The 25,940-nt window shown below is 40.2% G+C and overlaps 1 protein-coding gene across 1 annotated transcript in view; it reads left to right on the top strand.

Annotated features, from left to right (window-relative positions):
• Positions 1-25,940, top strand: part of GLDC (glycine decarboxylase) — an 84,984-nt gene that overhangs the window by 31,032 nt on the left and 28,012 nt on the right. The window contains exons 8-15 of the mRNA XM_004004372.6: positions 655-751; positions 3,745-3,850; positions 4,914-5,053; positions 6,126-6,206; positions 9,432-9,529; positions 10,012-10,096; positions 10,270-10,311; positions 11,274-11,416. Coding sequence (XP_004004421.1) covers positions 655-751; positions 3,745-3,850; positions 4,914-5,053; positions 6,126-6,206; positions 9,432-9,529; positions 10,012-10,096; positions 10,270-10,311; positions 11,274-11,416 — 792 coding nt within the window. The remainder of the gene's footprint in view (positions 1-654; positions 752-3,744; positions 3,851-4,913; positions 5,054-6,125; positions 6,207-9,431; positions 9,530-10,011; positions 10,097-10,269; positions 10,312-11,273; positions 11,417-25,940) is intronic.

Raw genomic sequence — 25,940 nt, 5'->3', positions numbered from 1 at the left:
TTAGGTATTTTTACATTAGCTTCTTTCAATGATCTCTCTTCACCAGATGAGATGAGGCAGAGGTTTTTCTGATTTTAAAATAATTTCATATATCAATTACTATCTTCTGATTTTTGTGTTGAAATTCCGACCTTTTTGGAAAGTGGACCAAAAAGTTGATGAAATAGAAGATAAGACTGCTGAATCTCTGTGTTTATCTAGATTTTTAATTGCATTAAGAAAGAAGGGATTTTACTAGAGACAAGTGGTAAGGTTATTAACTTTATAACCACATAGTTGCTCAGATTTCTGGTATAAAAATTCTGTTTCCCTTGTCCAGTATTTCCCTGTTCTCTGAGTCTCCTAAAGAAGCTCAGAGTGGAGTTTAATCTTCAATTATCATCATTATTTTAGGCTGGGAGATTACTGGGAAATTTTCTTTTAAGGTTTCCAACTTACTATATATATCTCAGTGCCTCAATTCCTCAGGGTGCAAACTGAAAATTAGTAGTCCTATTTGGAAGAAGATAGTTTGGAAATTGCTCTTTATGGACTAGCACCTAAGTAACATTGCTGAATTCACTTCAAGGTGGGAAGGAAAGAAGCAGTTCTGTTTATGGCAACTCTCAGTACTGTGATGATCTGTGCTGACTGAACGTTTTATTCTTGGTCCAGAGATGTCAGTGGAAAAGAAGTGTATCGTCTGGCTCTTCAAACCAGGGAGCAACACATCCGGAGAGACAAGGCTACCAGCAACATCTGTACAGCTCAGGTGGATCACAAACCTGACCTGCTCACTGAATGCCTTACAGTCTACAGAAATGACCTACTTATTCATTTTACTGAGTTGTTATTTCATTCATTCATCATCTGCCGAGCAGCTGGCACACCAGAAATGACAAGATCTTGTTGGTAGAGAAGCCTTGTGGTCTTGTCAGAATGCCAGTCTTGTCTTTTACTGGGGTTCCGTGTATGTACATACGTCACCCATTAGGGTCTCTGGAATTCTTGGCTGCAGGGCAGATCTGTTATGTGTGGTAATTCTCTTAAGGCTGAGATGGAGGCACTCCAGGTTAGTGTGAAGAAGGCGAGTAAAGATACTTGAGGTGACTATATTGAGGGGATGGTTTAGATTGGCCAGTCAGTGGTGGTCATAGGGTATTCTTACTGAGAACTCATGAGAGGTATTCCTGAAACAGATGGGATGAGAGAGGAGGAGTTACTTGAACATTGCCCAAGAGCTCAGGTTAGAGGGAGCAGTATTCATTGACACTCAGCCAATTCCTAGGATCAGGCAGAGGACCACACCTGAGCATATGATCCATTTTAGGTTCATCTCTTCTATTCAGGGCCAGAGAAAAAGATCTTGTAGATAACTCAGCAGGCAGTACAGTGTTCTTCTCCCTCGGGGCATTGGCTCACATACCACCACCAGACTTTAGAAAGCCTCTCCAGGGATGCAGTCGACAATAAGGTCTTCTTATAGCTTGTTCTGCGTCTTCCCTGGTGGCTCAGCAGTAAAGAATCTGCCTTCCAGTTCAGGAAATGCAGATTCAATCCCTGGGTCAGGAAGATTTCCTGGAGAAGGAAATGACTACCCATTCCAGTATTCTTGCCTAAGGAATCCCATGGACAGAGGATCCTGGCGGGCTACCGTCCATTGGGTTTCAAAGAGTCGGACACAACTTAATGACTAAACAACACCAACAGTAATAGCTTGTTCTATAGTCATTGGTCATTGAAACAGTATCCTCTGTTGGTTTTCTTGCATTATATTTTTTGTCTCAGGGAAATGGCTGCTTTTCAGGGAAGAGCTCCTTTATTATCACAGGTAGGAGCCAGTTGTCACAAGCTTGTCCTCTGTTGATAGCAAATTGATCTTTATATGATGCCTTTACTTTCTATAGTTTACCCTTCATTTTTTGCTGAATTCTCTGCTAACATATCTTCTCTTCCTCTGCTGCTTTCTGCTCATATTCTTCCAGAAGGTGTCTCTCTGATCACTAAGTACACTAAGGGTTTTTTGCTTCAAGGCTTGAATTAATTTTCCATGTTAACTTGAGCTGTCTACAGTGAACAGAAGTTATGTTCCTACTTCCTTTTTTTCTTCTAGTTCATGATCTCTAGTTTAAAAAGGAACATGAATCAACCTCCACAAGACTTCTGTGATGAGAGATTTCCAGAGTATTCTGTGAACTCTAGCCTGAGTTTTCATTTCCAGGCAGCATAGCCACAAGCCATGATACTCTATTCTATGGATGTTTTACTTCAGAAATGCACTCTCCATAGCTGTAAGGTGTTGTGGTTCCTCTGTATTTATTTCTAATTGTTACATGGAGTCCACAAGAGTGTCTGAACTCTCTCTGGGATTTGGTCCAAGAAAGCCTACTGCTGTGTTCTCTGATGTCTTCTTTTCCTCATTTTCTTTACTGATTCTGATTTCACTTTCTGGCATTTTTCAAGAACTCTTTCTTGTTCAGCAGTTGCCACAGAGATATTCCTTCTAGCAGCCTCACAGAGGAAAAGTGTACCTAAGACAACAGATCTGATACTGAACATCATCCAACTTCAAAGCGCTGTGTTTCTCAGCTGAGTAGTGTTTCTACTTCGTGAAGGGCCCCTTCCCTCCTTGGGGTGATTGGCCATAAATGTGAATCTTGAACTGCTGACCTAGTATGTTAGCACAAAGGTCACGTTAGTGGGACTGGAAACTTCAGAAAGACTGTGATGCTGGACCGATGAGACATTAGGAGATGTGGGAGAATCAAATGGACTAAAGCAGGTGAGGAATCTCTGACCTCACCTGTTTGAACCAGATACCATGGATGATATTGCATGGTTAGAAGGTAAACAGGGAGCGATAGAGCCAGAAGGAGGAGAAACAGGAGGTGGGCCTCCATTATTTTCCCCCAAGTTGGCACTCATTTTGGTATCTGACCCAAGCCACCCTCGATTTATCCTTCTCCATGATCCAAGGTGCCATCACAGTGGTCCCTTCCTTGCTCCCTATGCTGGACTCCTTCCCCGAATCTCTGAGAGATTCAATGCTGTTCTTTCCCATTTTGTATCACACTAGGATATACCCCTGTAAGTACTTCTGTGAAACCTCAATCAACAGTCAAAAGAGATAACTTACCTGAGAAGGTGACCTTACTGTCAGCAGGAAATAAGCCATAGGTTCTGGTTTTCCCTTTCTACTGTATCTCCTGCTTTCTTATTTTGGTTTTATCCTCTGTGGCCTGCATTTTTATCTTTGGTGGTCCTTTGCTGTTAATTTACCATTCACCTCTTGGTTGGCTGCAATTCAGTTTTTAGTGCTTTATTTGAGACTTCAAGAGAATCATTCTCCCTGAGTTCTTGTGTGTTTGAAAATTTTTGTTGCTTTTATCTTTGAAGAACCATTTTATTGAGCCTAAAATTCTTAGATCTCACTTTTTTCCCCTGAGGTCTTTGTTCCACTGTTTTCCAATGTTAAATATCGCATATCTGATGACAGTGATTGCCCCTTTACGAGTGACAAAATTATGTTGCATGAATGAAACCTCTTATTAACGGTCACATTCAAAGGTTTAGTGTAGTGACTCTAAGGTGCCTTAGGTGCTGTTTTTTTTTTTTTCCCTCAGATGGCCAGGCAGGTTATAAATGGTTCCCAACTGCATAGAGAAGGCAGGAAGTCTGGTCATTTTGCTTACTCCCTGTTTTCAGTTTCAGTATCTGTCTTCTATCACATTGCTGAACATCATTCTTTAAATGCTCTTTGTTTAGGCTCTCTTGGCGAATATGGCTGTGATGTTTGCAATCTACCATGGGTCCCATGGGCTGGAACATATTGCTAGGAGGGTACATAATGCCACTTTGATTTTGTCTGAAGGTGAGTCAGTTGTCTATTTTAAAAATTTTGGTTGTAACAAGACTGATAATTGTGAATAAGTAAAATTTAAAATTCACTGCATGTCCAATGTCACATGCAAAATTAAAAGTCAGATAAAAACCGGGGAAGATTATTTTCAGCATCTATGATTGACTGAGCATTAATATATTTAGTATACTGAGCTTTTGCTCAGTCCCCTCGACCCTATATACACGAAGGATGAACACCCTGAGAAAAAACTGAGCAAAGGACATTAAATGTAATTTTAAAAGAAAGCATACAAATGAACATACATAATTTCAACCTCACTATTAACCAAATAAATGTAAATTGAAAGAATAAAATAGTGTTTCTCCCATCACATTGGCAAAGATTAAAAAAGAATACTGATATTGGTATCATTTTTATGAGGGCACTTAAACGATTTGTATCAAAAAGTACCTACAATTTGGTCCAGAAATTCTAGGAATGTTTCCAAAGGAAATAATCAGATAAGGTTGTAACGGGTGTCCACAGAAACATTGTTTGCAATATTACATCTTGGAAATAGCCTAAATGTCCAGTACTAAGTAATTAGTTAAAATTATGGTACATAATTTAAGTTTGAATATTATATAGCCATTAAAAATAATGATGGAGGTTTTGATCTGTTGAAAAGCCAAGTGTTCATGATATGTTAAATATTTTTTTCAGGATAAAGAAGTATATATATATGTGATATATTACAAATAGACACACATACATAAACACCCTTCTGGGAGGAATCTGTGCAGAGGAATCTGGGAGGAATCTGGTACAGAGGAATCTGTACCAAAAAGTAACCATTAGTTATTAGTATAGGGTAATTATGGTGATTTCCCCTCCATTTTAAAATGTATTTCACAACTCTCCACAGCATAATAATAAATATTTAATTTTTTAAAATTTGAAAGCAGCAACCAAAACTCTGGGTAGGACCAGGAACAGTCTGTAGTAGGACTTACCTCTCCACTTCTCTGTGAGATGTACGGGGCAGAGGGTCAGGTTTCTCTGTAGAGACTGGTGGCTCTCCTGTTTTGTCTAGGTCTCAAGCGAGCAGGGCACCAACTCCAGCATGACCTGTTCTTTGACACTTTGAAGATTCAGTGTGGCTGCTCAGCGAAGGAGGTCTTGGGCAGGGCCGCTCAGCGACAAATAAATATTCGGCTCTTTGAGGATGGCACAGTAAGTCAAACTTTCAGTTTCATTTTACAAATTCTATAAATTTTCATGACTTTTCTCATTAAAATATCTTTTTATTTAAAAAAGATCTCAGTATTGGACCTTTGGGTGCAATCTGTCTCTTTTTGTAAACAATTTTCATTTCCAGTTTGGAATGCTGTGACTTTTTAAGTGGTGATTCATTGTCAACTTTCCTTAAGGTGTTGTGTTTTCATACATGGAACTTTTAGGCACGTATTTTGCTCATACTACTCCTTTATTCACAATATGATAAGCAATAAGATGAGACAAGTTAAGGGAAGAAAATGGTGAGCTTATCTAATACCAAAAGGGGTGCCCCTGTCAGAGTTCAGATGTGGCTGTAAAACTCTGAATCTTGTGAAGTTTGGGACTGGACTAGCCTGCTTTGCCCGAGAGTCCACCTGGACATAATGATATTCTGTTTTTTTAGAACAACGGAGAGTTTTGTCCAGCACTTTCTCCCCTTGGACTTCTCTTATTAGAGTTTCAGCCCTGATTTGTGTGTGTGTGTGTGTTCAGTTCTTTTTTTAAAGCTTATTTTTAACTGGAGGATAATTGATTTACAATGTTGTGTTGGCTTCTGCTGTATAGCAACATGAATCAGCCATAAGTATATATATATCCCCACCCCCGTGAGCCTCCCTCCCACCTCACCCCGCCATCCCTCCCCTCTAGACCATCACAGAGCACTGAGCTGAGTTCCCTGTGCTATACAGCATCTTCCCACTAGTTACCTATTTTAGACGCTGTAGTGTATACCTGTCAGAGCTCCTCTCTCCACTCATCCCGCCCTCTCCTTCCCGCTCTGTGTCTACAAGCCCATTCTCTAGTCTGCATCTGTATTCCTACCCTGAAAAGAGGTTTATCACAACCATTTTTCTAAATTCCATGTATATGCGTTAATATAAGATACTTATTTTTCTCTTTCTGACTTACTTCATTCTGTAAGACAGTCTCCTAAAGTTCACCCACCTCACTACAGCTTCCTCAGATGTATTCCTTTTTATGCCAGCCCTGATCCTGGCATTTAGAGCTGATATTTTCATTTCTACAGCTTGGTATTTCTCTTGATGAAACAGTCGGTGAAAAAGATCTGGATGACTTGTTGTGGATCTTCGGCTGTGAGTCGTCTGCAGTAAGTAAATTAAAATACACACTCCTCATAAGGACTGTTTGGGGAAGTGTCAGAGATGGCCTTGCCTCTTGTGGGCCTGAGTTGTGAGGGAGAAGGGGCCCAGGAGTGACCTTGGTGGCCTGCTGTTAAAATTAAACTACTGATTTTCTCTTGTTCCTGTGACTGCTGACAGTTAGAGGTCACTGCTCTGGGCCCCAGCCAGGACTAATTAGCCAGGTTAGTTGGAAGGACTGTTAATTGTACTTAATTGAAGCTATTCCTAATACAACATTTCATAACACTTACATCTTGGTTATGTTGATTCTGGGAAAACTGGCCTAATATGTGCCAGGTCGTTAATATGTGTTACATCCACAAAGTGAAAGTGAAAGTGAAGTCGTGTCTGACTCTTCGCAGCCCCATGGACTGTAGCCTACAGGCTCCTCTGTCCATGGGATTTTCCAGGCAAGAGTACTGGAGTGGGTTGCCATTTCCTTCTCCAGGGGATCTTTCCAACCCAGGGATCGAACCCAGGTGTCCTGCATTGTAGGCAGACGCTTTACTGTCTGAGTCACCGGGAAGTCGTTATGTCCCCAGGATAGTACTAATCAGACACATTTCCTGCCTTTATGGAGCTTCTAGTCTAGTGAGGATCTGAACAAGTGCAAGAATGCAGTCTAGGTGAGGTATTATGATGGGCACTGTCTGTGATGAGCACAGAGGAGGGGCTTCTTACTAAGACTCAAGAAATTCTCTCAAGTGGAGACCTGAAAGATGAGGAGCTATCCAGACACAATTGCAGAGGAGGAGGATGGAGCTACAGGTGTTCCAGATGCTGGGAAAAGCAGCCACAGAGGCTAGGAGGAGAGAGATTACATGAGAACTAGAAGCAGTGTGGTGTGACTGAGTTGGTTTCTAAAATGATGAAATATTTCACACCAGTCAGAATGGCTGTGATCCAAAAGTCCACAAGCAATAAATGCTGGAGAGGGTGTGGAGAAAAGGGAACCCTCTTACACTGTTGGTGAGAATGCAAACTAGTACAGCCACTATGGAGAACAGTGTGGAGATTCCTTAAAAAACTACAAATAGAACTGCCTTATGACCCAGCAATCCCACTGCTGGGCATACACACCGAGGAAACCAGAATTGAAAGAGACACGTGTACCCCAGTGTTCATTGCAGCACTGTTTATAATGGCCAGGACATGGAAGCAACCTAGATGTCCAACAGCAGATGAATGGATAAGAAAGCTGTGGTACATATACACAATAGAGTATTACTCAGCCATTAAAAAGAATACATTTGAATCAGTTCTAATGAGGTGGATGAAATTGGAGCCGATTATACAGAGTGAAGTAAGCCAGAAAGAAAAACACCAATACAGTATACTAACACATATATATGGAATTTAGAATGATGGTAACGATAACCCTGTATGCGAGACAGCAAAAGAGACACAGATGTACAGAACAGACTTTTGGACTCTGTGGGAGAGGGAGAGGGTGGGATGATTTGGGAGAATGGCATTGAAACATGTATACTATCATGTAAGAAACGAATCACTAGTCTAGGTTCGATACAGGATACAGGATGCTTGGGGCTGGTGCACTGGGATGACCCAGAAGGATGATATGGGGAGGGTGGTGGGAGGGGAGTTTAGGGTTGGGAACTCACGTACACCTGTGGTGGATTCATGTCAATGCATGGCAAAACCAATACAGTATTGTAAAGTAAAAAATACAATTTAAATTTAAAAAATCAATTAAAAAATAAAAATAAAATGATGAAATAGCAGGACATGTGAGGATGAGATTCTGTGAGATGGAAGAGAGGCATCAGTAGCTACCTTCACCTGTAGCAAGGTGTTAATCACAACACTCTGCAAGGCTTATAGCATAAGAGCCACTCAATAAATATTTGCTAAATGAATCAATGAAAGGAAGCAGAAATAGGTTCCAGAGTGTTTATCAGTGCTGTCCTGGTTGTCTAAGTTTTCTGTGAGACCTGACTTTAAATCAGAAAACAAATGTAAATTATCAAAGAAGTATTACACTGTTCTCTTTTAAACTAATTAATAAACAAAACTGAATAAGTATCCTCCCTCTAGAATTCTGCACTTAATTTAAATTTAATCAAATTTAAATCAGTATTTGTTCCATGCATTTGAGGAATTTAGGGAACACCCACTGAGGGCTCCAGAGAGCCATTCTATCAGCCTGGAGAAGAATGAGGAGCAAGCCATGTATTTAATTATATGTTTTAGATATTTTATCAGACATATGGTTTGCAGATATTTCCCCTGTTCTGTTCGTTGTCTGTTAATTCTCTTGATAGTGTCATTTAATGCACAAAAGTTCACTTTTATCTGTTTTTTCTGTGTTGCTTATGCTTTTGGTGTCATAAAGACATCATTGCCAAATCCAAGGTCATGCAGATTTGCCTGTATACTTTCTTCTAAGAGTTTTATAATTTTATTTTCTTTATTTATTTCTTAATATTTAATTTATTTATTTTGGCACCCTGGTTCTTAGTTGTGGCATGTGGAATCTTTAGCTTCAGTATGTGGGATTCAGTTCCCAGACCAGAAATCAAACCTGGGCCCCCTACATTGGGAACGTGGAGTCTTAGCCACTGGGCCACCAGGGAAGTCCCAGATATCATAGTTTTAGCTTGTAGATTTAGGTCCTTAATCCATTTTGAATTAGTTTTTGTGTATGGTGCAAGATAAGGGTTCAGTTTCATTCTTTTGCATGTGTATATCCAGTTTTCTCAGCATCATTTGTTGAAGAGACTGTTCCTTTCCCTACTGAATAGTCTTGACATTAGTATTTTATTAGAATTGTTCTCAAAGACAAAAGAGCAGTGTCAGGTAAGAATCCTTACTTGAGCTTTATCATGGTAAATTTTTAGATAGCCCTTTAAAATAATTTACTATAACTTGCTTCATTATTCATGGAACATGCAGGAGATGTCAACTTTTGTTTTGGCAGTAAAAATTGTACAGCTTTTATTTACTGTCACTAAGTTCAGTGGAACTTAAAGATGGCGTTTTGAAGAATTGCCACACTGCATGGCCCTGACCTCTGTCTTTGCTCCATGCTGCATGTCCCTGATGAGGGGTGGAAGGTTGGGTGGTAGGGAATTTCCAGTGCTCTATCACAACACATGCTTAACGGAATCCTGCTTCACATGTGGTTCCAGGCATGATTTCCATCCTTCAGTGTCTGTGATCTCTCTGTGCAGGAGCTGGTTGCTGAAAGCATGGGTGAGGAGCGGAGAGGTATTCTAGGGACTGCCCTCAAGAGGACTAGCCCATTCCTCACACATCAAGTGTTCAACAGGTTTGTGTGGCTTGTGTGACTTCTGCATTGGGAGCACAGTGGAGAATGGCTTCAACTCCGATACAGTTATTATGGTTCAGCCTGAGTAACTGCTAAATCCCAATTCTAACCTGGGCAGAAAGCACATCTTATTTCCTGATGGCTCTGCTCCCTGGGCACCATAACCCGTAATTCTGCTCCTGAGAAGATGGGAGTTTGGATGCGTGGTTGCCAGGCTGAAGATCGTACCCAGGGACTCAGCATCGTCTTCTTTCCAGCCCTTTCTCTCATGCCCATGGGCAGCTTCTTGTCCTAGGGAATCCTCTGTGGTTTGTGGGGGATGGTCCATGCCCTTCTCTATGATACTTTGTGGGCATGTTGCCCATGGCCTAGTTAGATCTGTATGTTGAAGGTAGATCTCAGGGTACCTTAACCTTTTAGAAAGATGTGTGTGGGCTCTTATTTAATTATATTGGTCTAAACCCTGTGTTCTGTGTTCACAGCTATCACTCAGAAACAAATATTGTCCGATACATGAAGCGACTGGAAAACAAGGACATTTCCCTTGTGCATAGCATGATTCCACTGGTAATTATTGCCTTTATTTCCATTCCCCACCCCACCCTGATTCCATCTCTTTGGGTCACACCTAATATGCTGCAAGAGAGATGAATGGTTGGCCTTTCAGGGAGATGGGAGGACCGATCCGATGGAACATAGGAAGTCACTAACGTAATACACTTTGGCTGTGCTTCTTAAAGGGGTCCTGTACCATGAAGCTCAACAGTTCATCTGAACTCACGGTAAGTAGGTCACGTCTATTAAGAGGGGTCTTACCAGAGGCAGTGTCTTGGCTTGTGCATAAGTAGATAATGAGAGAAGCTGCCACTGGGACTGTGATTAATAACTGCTTTAGAAATCCTTTACCTCACTCTTAAACAATCTTGGCAGAAACCCTAACTTTATCACAACCTGATCATTTACATTTATGACTGAAATTATTTTTAAATATTAAAATAAGTAAAGATATAGCATTTATCTCTTCCTACCTCTCCCCACAAGACTCTCTTTTAAATCTGCCATGTAAAAAGCTTTTATCAATTTGTAGTTGTTAAGCTCAGGTGGAATTAAGCTTTCTATAAATCATTTCTCAGTGCCAAAAGGGTTGAGATTGAGGTTTTAATTTATTCCTTGTACCAGCAGAAGGTTTTGTATCCCTCTGTGGTGTTTGGTAAGTATCTGTACTAGGCTGGCATGTTTCTTTTTTTCTGTAGGATTATTCTGATATGACAAATCACATCAGGAACAGAAAATCATTTTATATTGTAATAGAATTTTCCCCATTTACTTTTATGTTGGTGTTTTGTTCTGCTTAATGAAAAAAAAAAAAGAATAATATATGTGCTATGCAAGAGTTTGAATAAAACATGCCTGAAACAACTCATTGAGTTTCACGGATATAAATCAATTTGGGGGCCTTTTTGTTCCTGAAAAAATAGGAAAAGGTTATTTTTTTGTGTAAGTGCCCTTTCTGGGGCCACTGTGACTCACTTGTACAATGAAGACAGTAATAGTACTTACTTTATAAGATTGTGGTAAGAGTTAAATGAATGAATTTATTTAAAATATTTTAGATTAGTGCCTGACACATAGTAGGCAATTTTTGTGTTAGCTATTGCTATCATCATCATCATTATTAAAGTTAGTATTGTTATTATTATTACAATGTATACATATGCATATGCTTTCTCCTCTTGCTCTTCAGCCTATCACGTGGAAAGAATTTGCAAATATTCACCCCTTTGTGCCTCTGGAACAAGCTCAAGGATACCAGCAGCTTTTCCAAGAACTCGAGAAGGATTTGTGTGAACTCACTGGCTACGATCAAATCTCTTTCCAGCCTAACAGGTAAAGGGATTTCTTCTTCTGTCTTTTCAGTTATCTTTTGTAGTATAATACCCCCTGGGATGGATGACTAGAAGACCCAAAGTGGCCTCATTCTCAGAGCTGGGCAGGAAGTGATGGCTGTTGGCTTGGAGTCCAGTTGAGTATGTGGACCTCTCCAGTGGTTGCTGAAGCTCCCTCACAGAATTGGGTCTGGGTTCAAAGTGGGGTGTTCCAAGGTGGAAGTATGTGGAAGCTGCAAGCCTTTTCAGGCTCAGCCTCTGGAGTTACACAGCATCCCTTCCAGAGCATTTTAGGGCAGCCTAAATTAAATGTGGGAGGGGTCCAGCATGTGGTTGTGAATGTGGAAAACCCTGGCTCACTGTGGGCCATCTTTGAAAGGTAGTTACTACATCCACCTTACAGTTTAAGAATCAGAATTGAGCTCCTTATAAGCAGCAATGCCTCAGTCTAGTAGGACCGGGAGAGTCTGGATCCTAGTTTGTTCTGTCAACAACCTTGAAATATCCTTTCCCCTGTTCTGGCCTCATCCTCTGTAAAATAAAAAAGTTTTGAGCAAAAGTGATTTTCGAAAACATGCAAACTCATGGAAATGTAGTGTCCAGTCAAGTGTGACTTTGACACTGCTCCCAGTGAGTACTGGGATCTATATTCCCTCTTGTATCTGAGTGGAAGTTTGTGACTGCTCCCACAGAATGCAGTGGAAGTAACTAACTATGCACGGCTTTGGAGACTAGGACTTAATGGAAACTTTGAGACTCTTGACCCAATCATAGAAGAGCAAATCGCTCTTCCTGTACCTTCCTCCCTGCCATGGACTCTCTGAATGGCTTCTGTAGGCATCTTTTGACACAAGTTGGCAATGGCCCTTCTGTGAGCTTGATGGCAACAGAAGAGACAGTAGACATTAGCTCTTCTCCCAGCACAAACCTCTTAACTAGTCAGCAAGTCTCTCCTATGTAGGATGCTTAGCAGAACATGGTATAAGATGGCTCACTGTAGAGGATGAGTGGATCCTCCAAGGTTGGAGGATCCAAACTTATTTGGAGAATCCAGATCAAGTTTCCAAACTTGATTTGGAAAAGAAACAACAAACATATAAGATAAGATACCTTATTATGTTTTGCATGGAAAGGAATGGAATACATTTGCCTTTAAACATGAAAACAACAACAGCAACAACAACAAAAAAAACAGAAGGATATCCTAACATCTCCTGGGTACTTGTTAAAAAATATAAATTCCTGGGCCCTCTTCCAGACCTACTGGTTTTCAGGGGTTGAGACTAAAAATCTTTGCTTGTAAGAAGCAACCAAATGATTCTGATGCATATCCAGCTTGGATACACTGGATCTGTGGTCTTTCTGTCTTCATGGGAATAGATAGGCAGGCAGACATGTCATCAACATGTAAGTTAACATCTGAGGATATCTTCAGAAGAGGAATCTTGTGTCTGCCCCCAGCTTCTCTACCTCCCACTGCTCAGTGTGGTTTCTCCACCAGCAGTCACAGCATTGGCATCACCTAGAAGCTTGTTAGAAATGCCAAATTTCTATTTCAAGATTTAAAAAAAACGGACATTTATTGGCTCACTTTCTGAGGCAGAAAGTAATCAGATCTTAGTCAGATACTATCACACCTTCCCTCCTGTTTTGGTAACATAGGTAACAGCAGAGCCATACACTTTATGAAAACAACATATCCCATATAATACAAACCCTTTAGGAAGAGGGCATGTGACAAATAAAAGGATACAAAGCCTATTTCATATTAGACTTTCAAACCCATGCATGCATCTCTTCCCTCACCATACTCTTTCCCCATCAAGATGTTGATTGTATCTGGGACTGGGAGCTGAACACCAGGATTTTTTATAGACTTATCATATGAGTCTAGTCTCCAGCTCAGGCCTGGGAACCACTCATTTCATAAATAGGACAGAACTGACATTTATGAAGTCAGGTTATAGTATACCTTCATTAAAACATCATCATGCAGCTTTTATTTTTTTTTTATGAGAGGAAGCTGAGTGAATTCACGTGAGGCAATAATACCTTAATTAACTATTGACAATGAAGAAACTGCCCTCTAGTGATGGAATATGATCACATCTTCTGTATCTTATTGGAGAGCTATTTTGCAAGACCACTTTAACATTTTTTTAAATCATTAGCTCTTGCAAAAAATTGAGCTCCTGGGCAGAGTCTGCAGAAGACTGACTGAAGGATGAGGAGGTTCTCCTTTTGTAAAACAGTGGTTCCCAGGCCTGAGCTGGAAACTAGACTCATATGATGAGTCTATAAAAAATCCTGGTGTTCAGCTCCCAGTCCCAGATAGAATCAACATCTTGATGGGGAAAGAGTACGGTGAGGGAAGGGATGCATACATGGGTTTTTCTTTAAAGCCCCCCCCAGGTGATTCCAGCTTGCAGCCAAGGTTGAGAACCATCGTCTTATAAGTTCCTCTCTTCTCGGTTGACCTGATGGTGTTTCTCTCTCTTACTCTTCTCATTTGTATGATTGCCAGTGAGATCCCATTTTCCATGGAGGAGGAAAAGAAATCATTATCATTTTGTAGTTTGGGCAGTGATGCTTTCTCTAGCTCAGAAACACATCATCCATTTCCAAGAGCTGACTTCAGAGTTACAGAGGCTTCACTAAAGCTTAGTAGATATTTCTGGTCCTAAGCAGAGGCTGCTGTGACAGATGGGGAAATGCCTCCTTCTTTGTTGGGAAAATGCAGGGGCTATGTTTCCAGTGAGTTGGGAAATTTGATGTCTCATTTGGGGAAAGAAGCATCTACCACATATTGTATGTGAATGATTTTATTTTTAGCATACTACAGCCTCCATCTTGGTTTATTTGTGGTAGTTTTTTTTTCCACAAGAAGATTATAAATTCCAGGTCTTATAATTCTGTGTTCCAAGTCTCAGAGTCAGTCTACCACAGGGCTAACTACTTGCAGTTTAGTTTGCCATGATTTACTGCTGGCTGGTGAAATCTCAGGGACCAATGTGAGCTTTATACTTACTATAAGAAGAAACACAAGTTTCTTAACCACTCTGCACAGAAAAAGAATTTAGCGTACCATGTTAGCCACTGAAGTTACACTTGTAAAACAGAGGGTTTAGTAATCTCTTATTATCAAGGGAACATTTCCTGGTGTTTTTATTGTGCCTGACTAGTTGGAATTGGTCAATGTGTCTATAGCATTCGAGAGTCCAGTCACCGAAAGTTTGGAATCTAAATATGTTTCCCTTCCTTTTTTGTTACTGCATGATATTTAAAAGATAAGTATGGCATAATTTTTAGGAAGTAGCATCAGCTGCTACTTGCTAAAATATTTTCTACCTTAGTTTTTCATTGTGGTAAAATATCCAGAGCATAATTTACTATTTTACCTGTTTTTAACTGTTAAATTCAGTGGCATTCATTACCTTCACATCATTGCAAAACCATCACCTCTATTCAGTTCCAGAACTTCTTTGTCTTCCCAAATCGAAATTCTGTACCCATTAAACAATATTTCCTCACTTAACCCATGCCTCAGCCCCTAGCAACCATGATTCTACCTTCTGTCACTATTAACTTGACTGTTCTAGGTGCATCATATAAATGGAATCATACAATATTTGTCCTTTTATCTGGCTTATTTTACTTAGCATAACATCTTCAAATTTCAGCAATGTTGTGGCATGTCAGAATGTCTCTCATTTTTAAAGGCTGAATAATACGCCGTTGTATGCATATTCCACATTTTGTTTATCCATTCACCCATCAGTGAACATTGGGGTTGCTTTAACCTCTTGGTTATAGGGAATAATGCTGCTGTGAACACGGGTGTACAAATACCTATTTGAGCCCTAGTAGTTCTTTTGGGTGTATACCCAAACATTAAATTATTGGATATATGGTAATTCTATGTTTAATTTTTTGAGGGACTGCCATACTGTTTTACAGATCTATGCAGAGGCATAGATGGAAAGAGGATCAAAGACACCCAAGTAATTATCTTAAGGTGATAGGATTTCAAGTGATATTTATTTTTTGTCCTTACGGTATTTTAGATTACTAAAATTTTTTTAAAAGCATGATATATATTATCATAATACAATTCAAAAATGTTATTTTTATTGTGGGGGACATGCATATGGCAAAACACTTAAATTCTTGATAAGATGCTTGCAGATTCATTTTCAGTCTGGCACTCCTGATCTCAGGGGGGGTTTGCCATCAGTTATGGCATAATGAAGTTGGCTTTGAACCTGCCCTGGGGTTGAGCAGATCACCTGTCTTCCTTTGCAGCAATGCAGTACTCAAACAAAATGAGGCAAGCTTGCAACAATGGGCAAAAGAACTAAGCTCTGTAGAACAGAGGAATATTTAACATCAAGTGGACTCAAAGTGCAACTCTATGGTTCTAAAGTGCCTAAGCAGGAGACCTGCAATTTTCAGGCATAAACCTGAGTGTTTCTGCATGTCTTCCTGATGACTCTGCCTGGATTCCGCTCCTGGGCCCTCATAATGTCTTCCAGTCTGGCGCAGTCCTGTGTTAGGCTCACAGAAGGCATTTATTCTCTCTTTCTCTAGTAGTTCCTGCCTGGATGGAGGCTGCCATATGGCCTTTCTCTTCAGTGTATTTTTTTTTCTGAGAGGAAACCAGCAGTTCAAAGGAAAGGTTAGCACCCGGAATATGTCAGGTCTCCAGAGCTCTGTTATGTGGCTTCCTCCCTAGTGCTAGGTGTAGTTTTCTCTCCTATACAGCAAGCAGGGAACACTGCCTTCTTGATTTGATTGAGATTTCATTGAGGGATGGCTGATAAATGTGAATGATGAAGGATTTAATAACCATAAACTGTGGCATGAAATCTTTGGTTCGAGTAGCCAAGCCTTCACGTGGTCTATTTCCTGAGACAGTTAGATCTCAAAGTTGTTTAAAGAACTTAAAACACAAATGTCGAGAAACTTGTCCCCATTTCTCTTATTTATTTGCTCAGTCTATAACCCTAGAGAGCATTTCCAGCTTGGTGGAGAACATAACCAAATAATATTTAATTACCTTTCCATTTCCTGCTGTGCCCAGGACGGCTTACTTCAGCTTGCTCCCCATACCATGGTGACACTCTGAAAATCATTCAGCAGCGCACAAATACTGGGAACTGCTAGGTTAGAATTATGATGTACCATTTAAGGCAGACAGAAACAGTAATTAACACCTTCCATGGAGCTGGAATTATTATTAGCTTACTTGGCTTATAATAGTGCGGAAGTTGTTTTTGTCTCTAAAAACTGCAAACTGTGATCTTGAGTGTAGATGGAACTAGCAGTCACTTTCCTGGAATCTCCTCCTGGTAAGGTTCTTAAATGAGGTGTGAACAGGACACAGTCAACGACTCTCCAACTTGATTATACATGAGAATCACCTGTAGGGCTTGTGAAATTGCTTGGCCCCAGTACCACAGTTTCTGATTTAATAAGTCTGGATTGAGGCCTGAGAATTCATATTTCTAATATAATCCTGGGTGGTGCTGATGTGCTGGTTTGGCTACCACACCGTGAAAACCACAGGGCCACGGGGCTTTCAGTCCTGGATTCATATTAGAATTACGCGGGGAGCCATGCCCTCCCCACCTGTAAACTAGCTACACTGGAATCTCCTCCAGGGGCAGTACCCGGGCTCACTGAGTATTTAAAAAGCCCTTAGGTGATTCTAACGTACATTACTGGGTTGGAAAGTGTGTTGCCCTGGAGAAACCCCAAAGAGGGAGGTTTAGTTAGATGACTCACATCTTCCAGTGGAGTGCTCTTTAAAACTGGCCTTTGAAGGCTAAGTCATGACCGTGGTGTGCAGATCACTCTGTGCTGTGCTTAGTCACGCAGTTGTGTCCGACTCTTTGTGACACCCTCCACCCCCCACCCCCTGCCCCGGACTGTAGCCTGTCAGGCTTCTCTGTCCATGGGGATTCTACAGGCAAGAACACTGGAGTAGGTTGCCATTTCCTCTTCCAGAGGATCTTCCCAACCAAGGATTGAGCCCAGGTCTCCCACATCGCAGGAGGATTCTTTACCATCTGAGCCACAATGGACAGCAAAGAGTGTCAAACACTTGATATTGGCCATCTCTCTCCCCTTCTTTCCTAAGTTCATGGTAGTGTCACTGAGCAGACATGTCATTGATCATTTCTGACCTGCTTTCCTAGAGGGCCTAGGGCTTCCCTTAGGGTTCAGCTAATAAAGAATTCACCTGCAATGCAGAAGACCTGGGTTCGATCCCTGGGTTGGTAAGATCCCCTGGAGAAGGGAAAGGTTACCCACTCCAGTCTTCTGGCCTGGAGAATTCCATAGACTGTATAGTCCATGGGGTTTGGAAGAGTCAGACACGACTGAGCAACTTTTACTTTCACTTTCCTAGTGGGCCTAGTGCAGTTTCAGAACCCTCCCCTACAGAGAGCTCTAGGAGGCCAGGTATCAGAGACCCTCTCTGATGAGTGACTGATTTCCAGGGAGATACTCAGACTGCTAGAAAGAGAAAGAAGGATGAAGGATGAAAGGAGCCATCTTTGGGGAGATATAAAGCAATGAGAAGGATCTCCTCTCCCCAACTTCTTGACTCTCAAGAGTATATTTGGATTTTCTGTAGTTTGTAAGATTTTGGAGGGGTTGCTGTAGTTCTTCAGTTGTTCAGTTGTGTCTTACTCTTTGTGATTCCATGGGCTGCAGCACCCCAAGCTTCCCTGTCCTTCACTATCTCCTGGAGTTTGCTCAGACTCATGTCTGTTAAGTCAACGATGCCATCCAATCCTCTCATCCTCTTTTCCTGCCCTCAGTATTTCCCAGCATCAGCGTCTTTTCCAGTGAATCGGCTCTTCACATCAGGTGACCAAAGTATTGGCACTTCAGCTTCAGCATCAGTACTTCCAAAGAATATTCAGGGTTGATTTCCTTTAGGATTGACTGATTTGATCTCATTGCAGTCCAAGGGACTCTCAAGAGTCTTCTCTAGCACCACAGTTTGAAAGCATCAGTTCTTTGATGCTCAGCCTTCTTTAGGGTCCAACTCTCACATCTGTACATTACTATTGGAAAAACCATAGCTTTGGCTATACACACATTTTGTTGGCAAAGTGATGTCTCTACTTCTTAATATGCTGTCTAGGTTTATCATAGCTTTTCTTCCAAGGAGCAAGTATCTTTTAATTTTGTGGCTGCAGTCACCATCCAGTGATTTTGGAGCCCAAGAAAATAGTCCGTCACTGTTTCTATTATTTTCTCTATTTATTTGCCCTGAAGTGATGGGACCAGATGCCATGATTTTAGTTTTTTGAGTGTTGAGTTTTAAGTCAACTTTTTCGCTCTCCTCTTTCACTTTCATCAAGAGGCTCTTTAGTTGCTTTTCACTTTCTGTCATAAGAATGGTGTCATCTGCGTTATCTGAGGTTATTGATATTCCTCCTGGCAATCTTGGTTCCAGTTTGTGCTTCATCTAGCCCAGAATTTCACATGATGTACTCTGCATAGAAGTTAAATAAGCAAGGTGACAGTATACAACCTTGACGTACTCCCTTTCCAATTTTGAACCAGTTCATTTGAGGGATGGTTCTTGCATTTGTCTGAAACCCTAGAATTCTGATTCAGTATACTTGGGGTGTGAGCCAAGACTTCATATTTCTCCCTAGTCCCCCAGGGATATTTGGGGATGTTGAGTTTGAAAACCACTGCTTTAAGGTGCTCTTGAGATATCAGAAAGGTTAGGTTGGCTGGATCCATCCAGACATTTTTTCCCCAGAATTCAATTAGATAGAGATTGGTAAGAACATGTTGAGGGGGTTTTATTTAAAGCTATTTGAAGCAGAGACTTAGATGCTGTTGGGAATATTTGAGTTATGCAACAGAGAGTTTGATTAAAATTGAATTCCTTCTGAGGTATGGAAGCATATCCTCTTTATCCTGCTGTTTACCATGTTTTCTCACTTTACCATGTTTTGAGAGTGGTCCTCTGAGGTTGCCATGTACTGATTCAGATCATTTTGACACAGTAGCTGTTTTGTTAATCCTTTTACTGTGATTAGTTTTATCATAATGTCAGTTTCTTAGCTAACATTTCACTTGGGTCATTTTTTTATTCCTAACTACTTGAGGATGGTATTTTTAAAGTAAAGGAGGGTTTGACGAGGACAGTTCGGCATTAAAATGTTAAACATCAAAACATTATTTGTCGCAAGACACTTCACGTGGTCTTCAGACTCTGGCTCCCAAGCGCAGTGTGGTTCTGCAAGCCTCTTACAGAGTCATGGTCCTGTGAAATGTCCGGTTCCTCCGAGAAGGCCACTCCTGTGGACCTCAGATGCAGGCAGGACAGGGTTCTGGTCCTTCTCAATGTTCTCCTGAAGAGGACCTTGCAAAACCTTGGGTTCTTTTCATTCATCAACTTATCAAGACCACAGCAACTAACTGCAGGCAGTAGAGATCAAGTCCTGACCCTTTGGAGTGGGAGCACTGACTCCAAGGCCCTAGACTACCAGAGAACTAACCCTAGGAAGTACCAAATGGTGAGAACTCACAGAAAAGAAACCACTTGAATACAAGACCCAGTAGCACCCTGTGCATGGCCCCATCTAAACAACAAACAAAACAAAAATACAAACCCAATCATCAGCAGACAGGATTACTACCTCACTCAGCCTTATCCATCAGAGGAAACTCAAGACAAATCCCACCTTATACCAAGCTTACACAAACCACTGGACCAACCTTAGGAAGACAGAGACCAAAAGGAAGAAAGAATTCAACCTTCTTCAAGGAAAGAGCTCAACTTGAAGCCTGAGAAAAGGAGATCCCAAACACAATAAGTTAAAAAAAATAATGAAAAGGCAGAGAAATACTACACAAATGAAGGAGCAAACTAAGTCCAAATAAATGAAGAGGAAATAGGCAAACTACCTGAAAAAGAATTCAGAATAATGATAGTAAAAATGATCAAAAACCTGGAAAACAAAATGGAGAAAATGCAAGAATCAATTAACAAAGACCTAGAAGAATTAAAGAATAAGCATACAGAGACAAGCAACACAGTTGCTGAAATTAAAAATACTGTAGAAGGAATCAATAGCAGACTATCTGAAGCAGAAGAATGAATCAGTGAGCTGGAAGATAAAATGGTGGAAATAACTTCTGAAGAACAGAATAAAGTAAAAAGAATGAAAAGAGCTGAGGACAGTCTCAGAGACCTCTGGGACAATATCAAACACACCAACATTTGAATTATAGGGGTCCCGGAAGAAGAAGAGAAAAAAAAAGGGTATGAGAAAATTTTTGAAGACATTATAGTTGAGAATTTCCCCAACATGGAAAAGGAAATAGTCAATCAAGTCCAAGAGGGGCAAAGAGTCTAATACAGGATAAACCCAAGGAGAAACATGCCAAGACACATGCTAATCAAACTAACAAAGACTAAACACAAAGAGAATATTAAAAGCAGCAAGGGAGAAGCAACAAGTAACATACAAGGGAAACCCCATACATTTAACAGCTGATCTTTTAGCAGAAACTCTGCAGGCCAGAAGGGAATGGCAGGATATATTTAAAGTACTGAAAGGGAAAAATCTACAACTAAGATTACTGTACCTGGCAAGGATCTCATTCAAAATTGATGGAGGAATCAATTCTTTTCAGACAAGTAAAAGTTAAGGAGAATTCAGTACCACCAAACCAGCTTTATACAAATGTTTAAGGGACTTATATAGTGAAGAAATACAAGAGAAGAAAAAAGATCTATAAAATCAAACCCAAACAATTAAGAGCAATCAGTTCAGTTCAGTCGCTCAGTCATGTCCCACTCTTGGCAACCCCATGAATCGCAGCATGCCAGGCCTCCCTGTCCATCACCATCTCCTGGAGTTCAATCAGACTCATGTCCATCGAGTCCATGATGCCATCCAGCCATCCCATCCTCGGTCGTCCCCTTCTCCTACTGCCCCCAATCCCTCCCAGCATCAGAGTCTTTTCCAGTGAGTCAACTCTTCGCATGAGGTGGCCAAAGTACTGGAGTTTCAGCTTCAGCATCATTCCCTCCAAAGAAATCCCAGTAGGAGCATATATATCAATAATTACTTTAAATGTAAATGGATTAAATGCTCCAACCAAAAGACTCAGACTGGCTGAATGGATTAAAAAAAATAAGACATATATATGCTGTCTACAAGAAACCCACTTCAGACGTAAAGACACATAGACTGAAAGTCAGAGGATGGTAAAATAGATTCCATGCAAATTGGAAGCAAAAGAAAGCTAGAGTAGCAATCCTTATATCAGACAAAATAAACCTTAAAATAAAGAAGAGTACAAGAGATAAGGATACTACATAATGATCAAAGGATCAATCCAAGAGGAAGACATAACAATTGTCAATATCTATGCACCCAAATAGAAGCACCTCAATACAGAAGACAAACACTAACAGACATAAAAGGAGAAATTGACAGTAACACAATAACAGTAGGAGACTGTAGCACCCCACTCACACCAATGAACAGCTCATCAAAACAGGAAATTTATAACGGGACACAAGTCTTAAGTGATACATTAGATGAGATGGATGTCATCAATATCTTCAGGACATTCTATCCAAATGCAGAAGAATATGCTTTCTTCTCAAGTGGATATGGAACATTCTCCAGGATAGACCACATCTTGGGTCGGAATCAAACCTCAGTAAATTTAAGAAAATTGAAATCATATCAAGCATCTTCTCTAACCACAATGCTATGAGACTATATATCAACTACAAGAAAAAAAACTAAGAAACACAAACACATGGAGATTAAACAACACGTTTCTAAATAACCAACAGGATACTGAAGAAATCAAAAAGGAAACAATTTCTAGAAACAAATGACAATGAAAACACGACAACTCAAAGCCTATGGAATGCAGCAAGAGCAGTTTTAAGAGGGAAGTTGATAGCAATACAATCCTACCTCAAAAAATAAGAAAGACATCTAATAGACAACCTAACTTTACACCTAAAACAACTGGAAAAGGAAGAACAAAAATAACCCAAAATCAGTAGAAGGAAAGAAATCATGAATATCCAAGCAGAAATAAATGAAAAAGAGATGAAAGAAACAATGGTAACAGTTTATAAAACTAAAAGCTGGTTCTTTGAGAAGATAAACAAAATTGACAAGCCTTTAGCCAGATTCATCAAGAAAAAAAGAGTAGAATCAAATCAACAAAAGTAGAAATGAAAAGGAGAGGTTGCAACAGACAATGCAGAAATACAAAGGACTGTAAGACACCATTATGAACAACTATATGGCAATAAAATAGATAATGCGGGAGAAATGGACCGATTCTTAGAAAAGTTCAACCTTCCAAGACTGATCCAGGAATAAATAGAAATTATGAACAACCCAGTCACAAGAACTGAAATTGAAGCTGTGATCAGACCCTGAATAGCCAAAGCAGTCTTGAGAAAGAAGGATGGAGCTGGAGGAAATAACCTTCCTGACTTCAGATTATACTACAAAGCCACAGTCATTGAGACAGTATGGTACTGGCACAAAAACAGAAATATAGACCAATGGAACAAGATAGAAAGCCCAGAAATAAACCCATGCCCCTATGAGTACCTTATTTTTGATAAAGGAGGCAAGAATATACAATGGGGCAAAGACAGCCTCTTCAATAAATGGTGCTGGGGAAACTGGACAGCTACATGTAATGAAATTAGAACATTTCCTAACACCACACACAAAGAGAAACTCAAAATGGATTAAAGACCTAAATCTAAGACCAGAAACTATAAAACTCTTAGAGGAAAACATAGGCAGAACCCTCAATGACATAAATCAAAGCAAGATCCTCTATGACCCACCTCCTGCTGCTGCTAAGTCACTTCAGTTGTGTCCGACTCTGTGTGACCCCATAGACGGCAGCTCACCAGGCTCGCCCATCCCTGGGATTCTCCAGGCAAGAACACTGGAGTGGGTTGCCATTTCCTTCTCCAACGCATGAAAGTGAAAAGTGGAAGTGAAGTCGCTCAGTTGTGTCTGACCCTCAGCGACCCCATGGACTGCAGCCCTCCAGGCTCCTCCATCCATGGGATTTTCCAGGCAAGAGTACTGGAGTGGGGTGCCACTGCCTTCTCCGATGATCCACCTCCTAGAGTAATGGAAATAAAAACAAAAGTAAACAAGTGAGTCCTGATTAAATTTTAAAGTTTTTGCACAGCATAGGAAAATATAAGCAAGGTGAAAAGACAGCCCTCAGAATGGAAGAAAATAATAGCAAATGAAGCAACTGACAAAGGATTAATCTCCAAAATGTACAAGCAGCTCATACAACTCAATACCAGAAAAACAAACAACCCAATCAAAAAGCAGGAAAAAGACCTAAACAGACATTTCTCCAAAGACGACACACAGATGGCTAACAAACACATGAAAAGATGCTCAATATCGCTCATTATTAGAGAAATGCAAATCAAAACTACAATTAGATATCACCTCACACTGATCAGAATGGCCATCATCAAAAAGTCTACGAACAATGCTGGAGAGGGTATGGAGAAAAGGGCACTCTCTTGCACTGTTGGTGGGAATATAAATTGATACAGCCACTATGGAAGACGGTATGGAGATTCCTTAAAAAACTAGGAATAAAACCACCATATGATATGACCCAGCAATCCCACTCCTAGGCATATACCCTGAGGAAGCCAGGGTTGAAAAAGGCACATGTATCATCGCAGCACTTCTTACAACAGTGCTAGATGCCCATTGCAACCACCTAGATGCCCATCGACAGGGGATGGAGAAGGAAGCCGTGGTGCATATGCACGATGGCGTATTTCTCAGTCGTAGAAAGAGACGCACTTGAGTCAGTTCTGATGAGATGGATGGACCTAGAACCTATTATACAGAGTGAAGTGAGACAGAAGGACAAAGATGAATATCGTATTCTACTGCACATATACAGAACCTAGAAAAATAGTGCTGAAGAATTTATTTACAGGGCAGCAATAGAGAAACAGACACAGAGAATAGACTTATAGACATGGGGAGAGGGGAGGAGAGGGTGAGATGTATGGAAAGAGTAACATGGAAACTTTCATTACCATAGGTAAAATAGATAGCCTGTGGGAATTTGCTGTATGGCTCAGGAAACTCAAACAGGGGCTCTGTATCAACCTAGAGGGGTGGGATAGGGAGGGAGACGGGAGGAAGTTCCAAAAGGGAGGGGATATATGTGTACCTAAACATTATGTATCACAAGAAATTAGTAATACTGCTTCTTTTGAGGGAGTAAAACTGGTAAGAATTAGGGGCTTTTTTTTTTTTTTAACCTTAAGCTTCATCCCTTTTTTCATTATGAAGTTTTTAAAAAGTCAGAAGAATGTATTACTAATACTAATTTTAAATTCATCTGTAAATCGGGTGGCATTATCTCCATGTGACAGATGGAGACTAAGATCCAGAGGAGCTTGTTGTCTGACTACTTGAAAAGGGACATCAGGTCAAGGAGAGCTTTGACATTAGAGGCAGGACTGATTCCTCTTTTTTCTTTTTCAGAATGCTATTTCAGTTGTTTTGTCTTTACATATAAATTTTAGAATAATCCTATATCTATAAAAATGTTGGTTTCATTGGGTAATGATGCATATTTTAGCTTCCAAATGTTTCAGTTTTTGCAATGGGCTAGGTGTTAGATATTATAGATGGGAAGGAATTCACTTCATATTTAAATTTACAGTTTATCACTCAAAAAATCTTTTTCACAAAAATGTCTTTTTAATTGTAACATTTTTTAGGGACATTGTATAGAAAACTTAAGAATTTCAGATGTTGTTAATAAAATAAAATAAAATAGGCCCACCGACTAGTAGACAGCTTAAAAGAAAACGTCTCTGAAACTGCACGTTTAATGTGGCTATTGGTGTGTGAACTACAATGGTGTGTTAACCTATTTAATGATTTTCAGAAGAATAGAGAAAATTAAAACAAGAATAATTCAAAAAATGTATAAAGCTGAAATTATAAGCACCTAAATTTTCAGTTATGATCCATACATAACGTCATTTTCTCTAGAGCACATTTTTAATACCTTTTGACTTGTATCAATACAACATCCCACTTTGACTGTTTTAAATAAAACATGCTACTGTTTTCTCAGTTCAATTATAGTATAATTCAGCATGAATTTTGGCGACTTCTAGGGCTTCCCTGGCTCAGAGGGTAAAGCGTCTGCCTGCAATGCAGGAAACCTGGGTTCGATTCCTGGGTCAGGAAGATCCCCTGGAGAAGGAACTAGCAACCCACTCCAGTATTCTTGCCTGGAAAATCCCATGGATGGAGAAGCCTGGTAGGCTACAGTCCATGGGGTCGCAGAGTCGGACACGATTGAGCGATTTCACTTCACTTCACTTCAGGATTCACCCTAAGTCATGAATTGTAGCATATTCTGCAGTCATGCAAAATGGGTTCTATGTTAACTTTTTCATAAATTTAAAAACCATGCAGAAATTTAAT

The sequence above is a fragment of the Ovis aries genome, chromosome 2, assembly GCF_016772045.2.
Source record: "Ovis aries strain OAR_USU_Benz2616 breed Rambouillet chromosome 2, ARS-UI_Ramb_v3.0, whole genome shotgun sequence".
Taxonomy (NCBI): Eukaryota; Metazoa; Chordata; class Mammalia; order Artiodactyla; family Bovidae; genus Ovis; species Ovis aries.
This window is presented reverse-complemented; position numbering and strand designations above follow the sequence as displayed.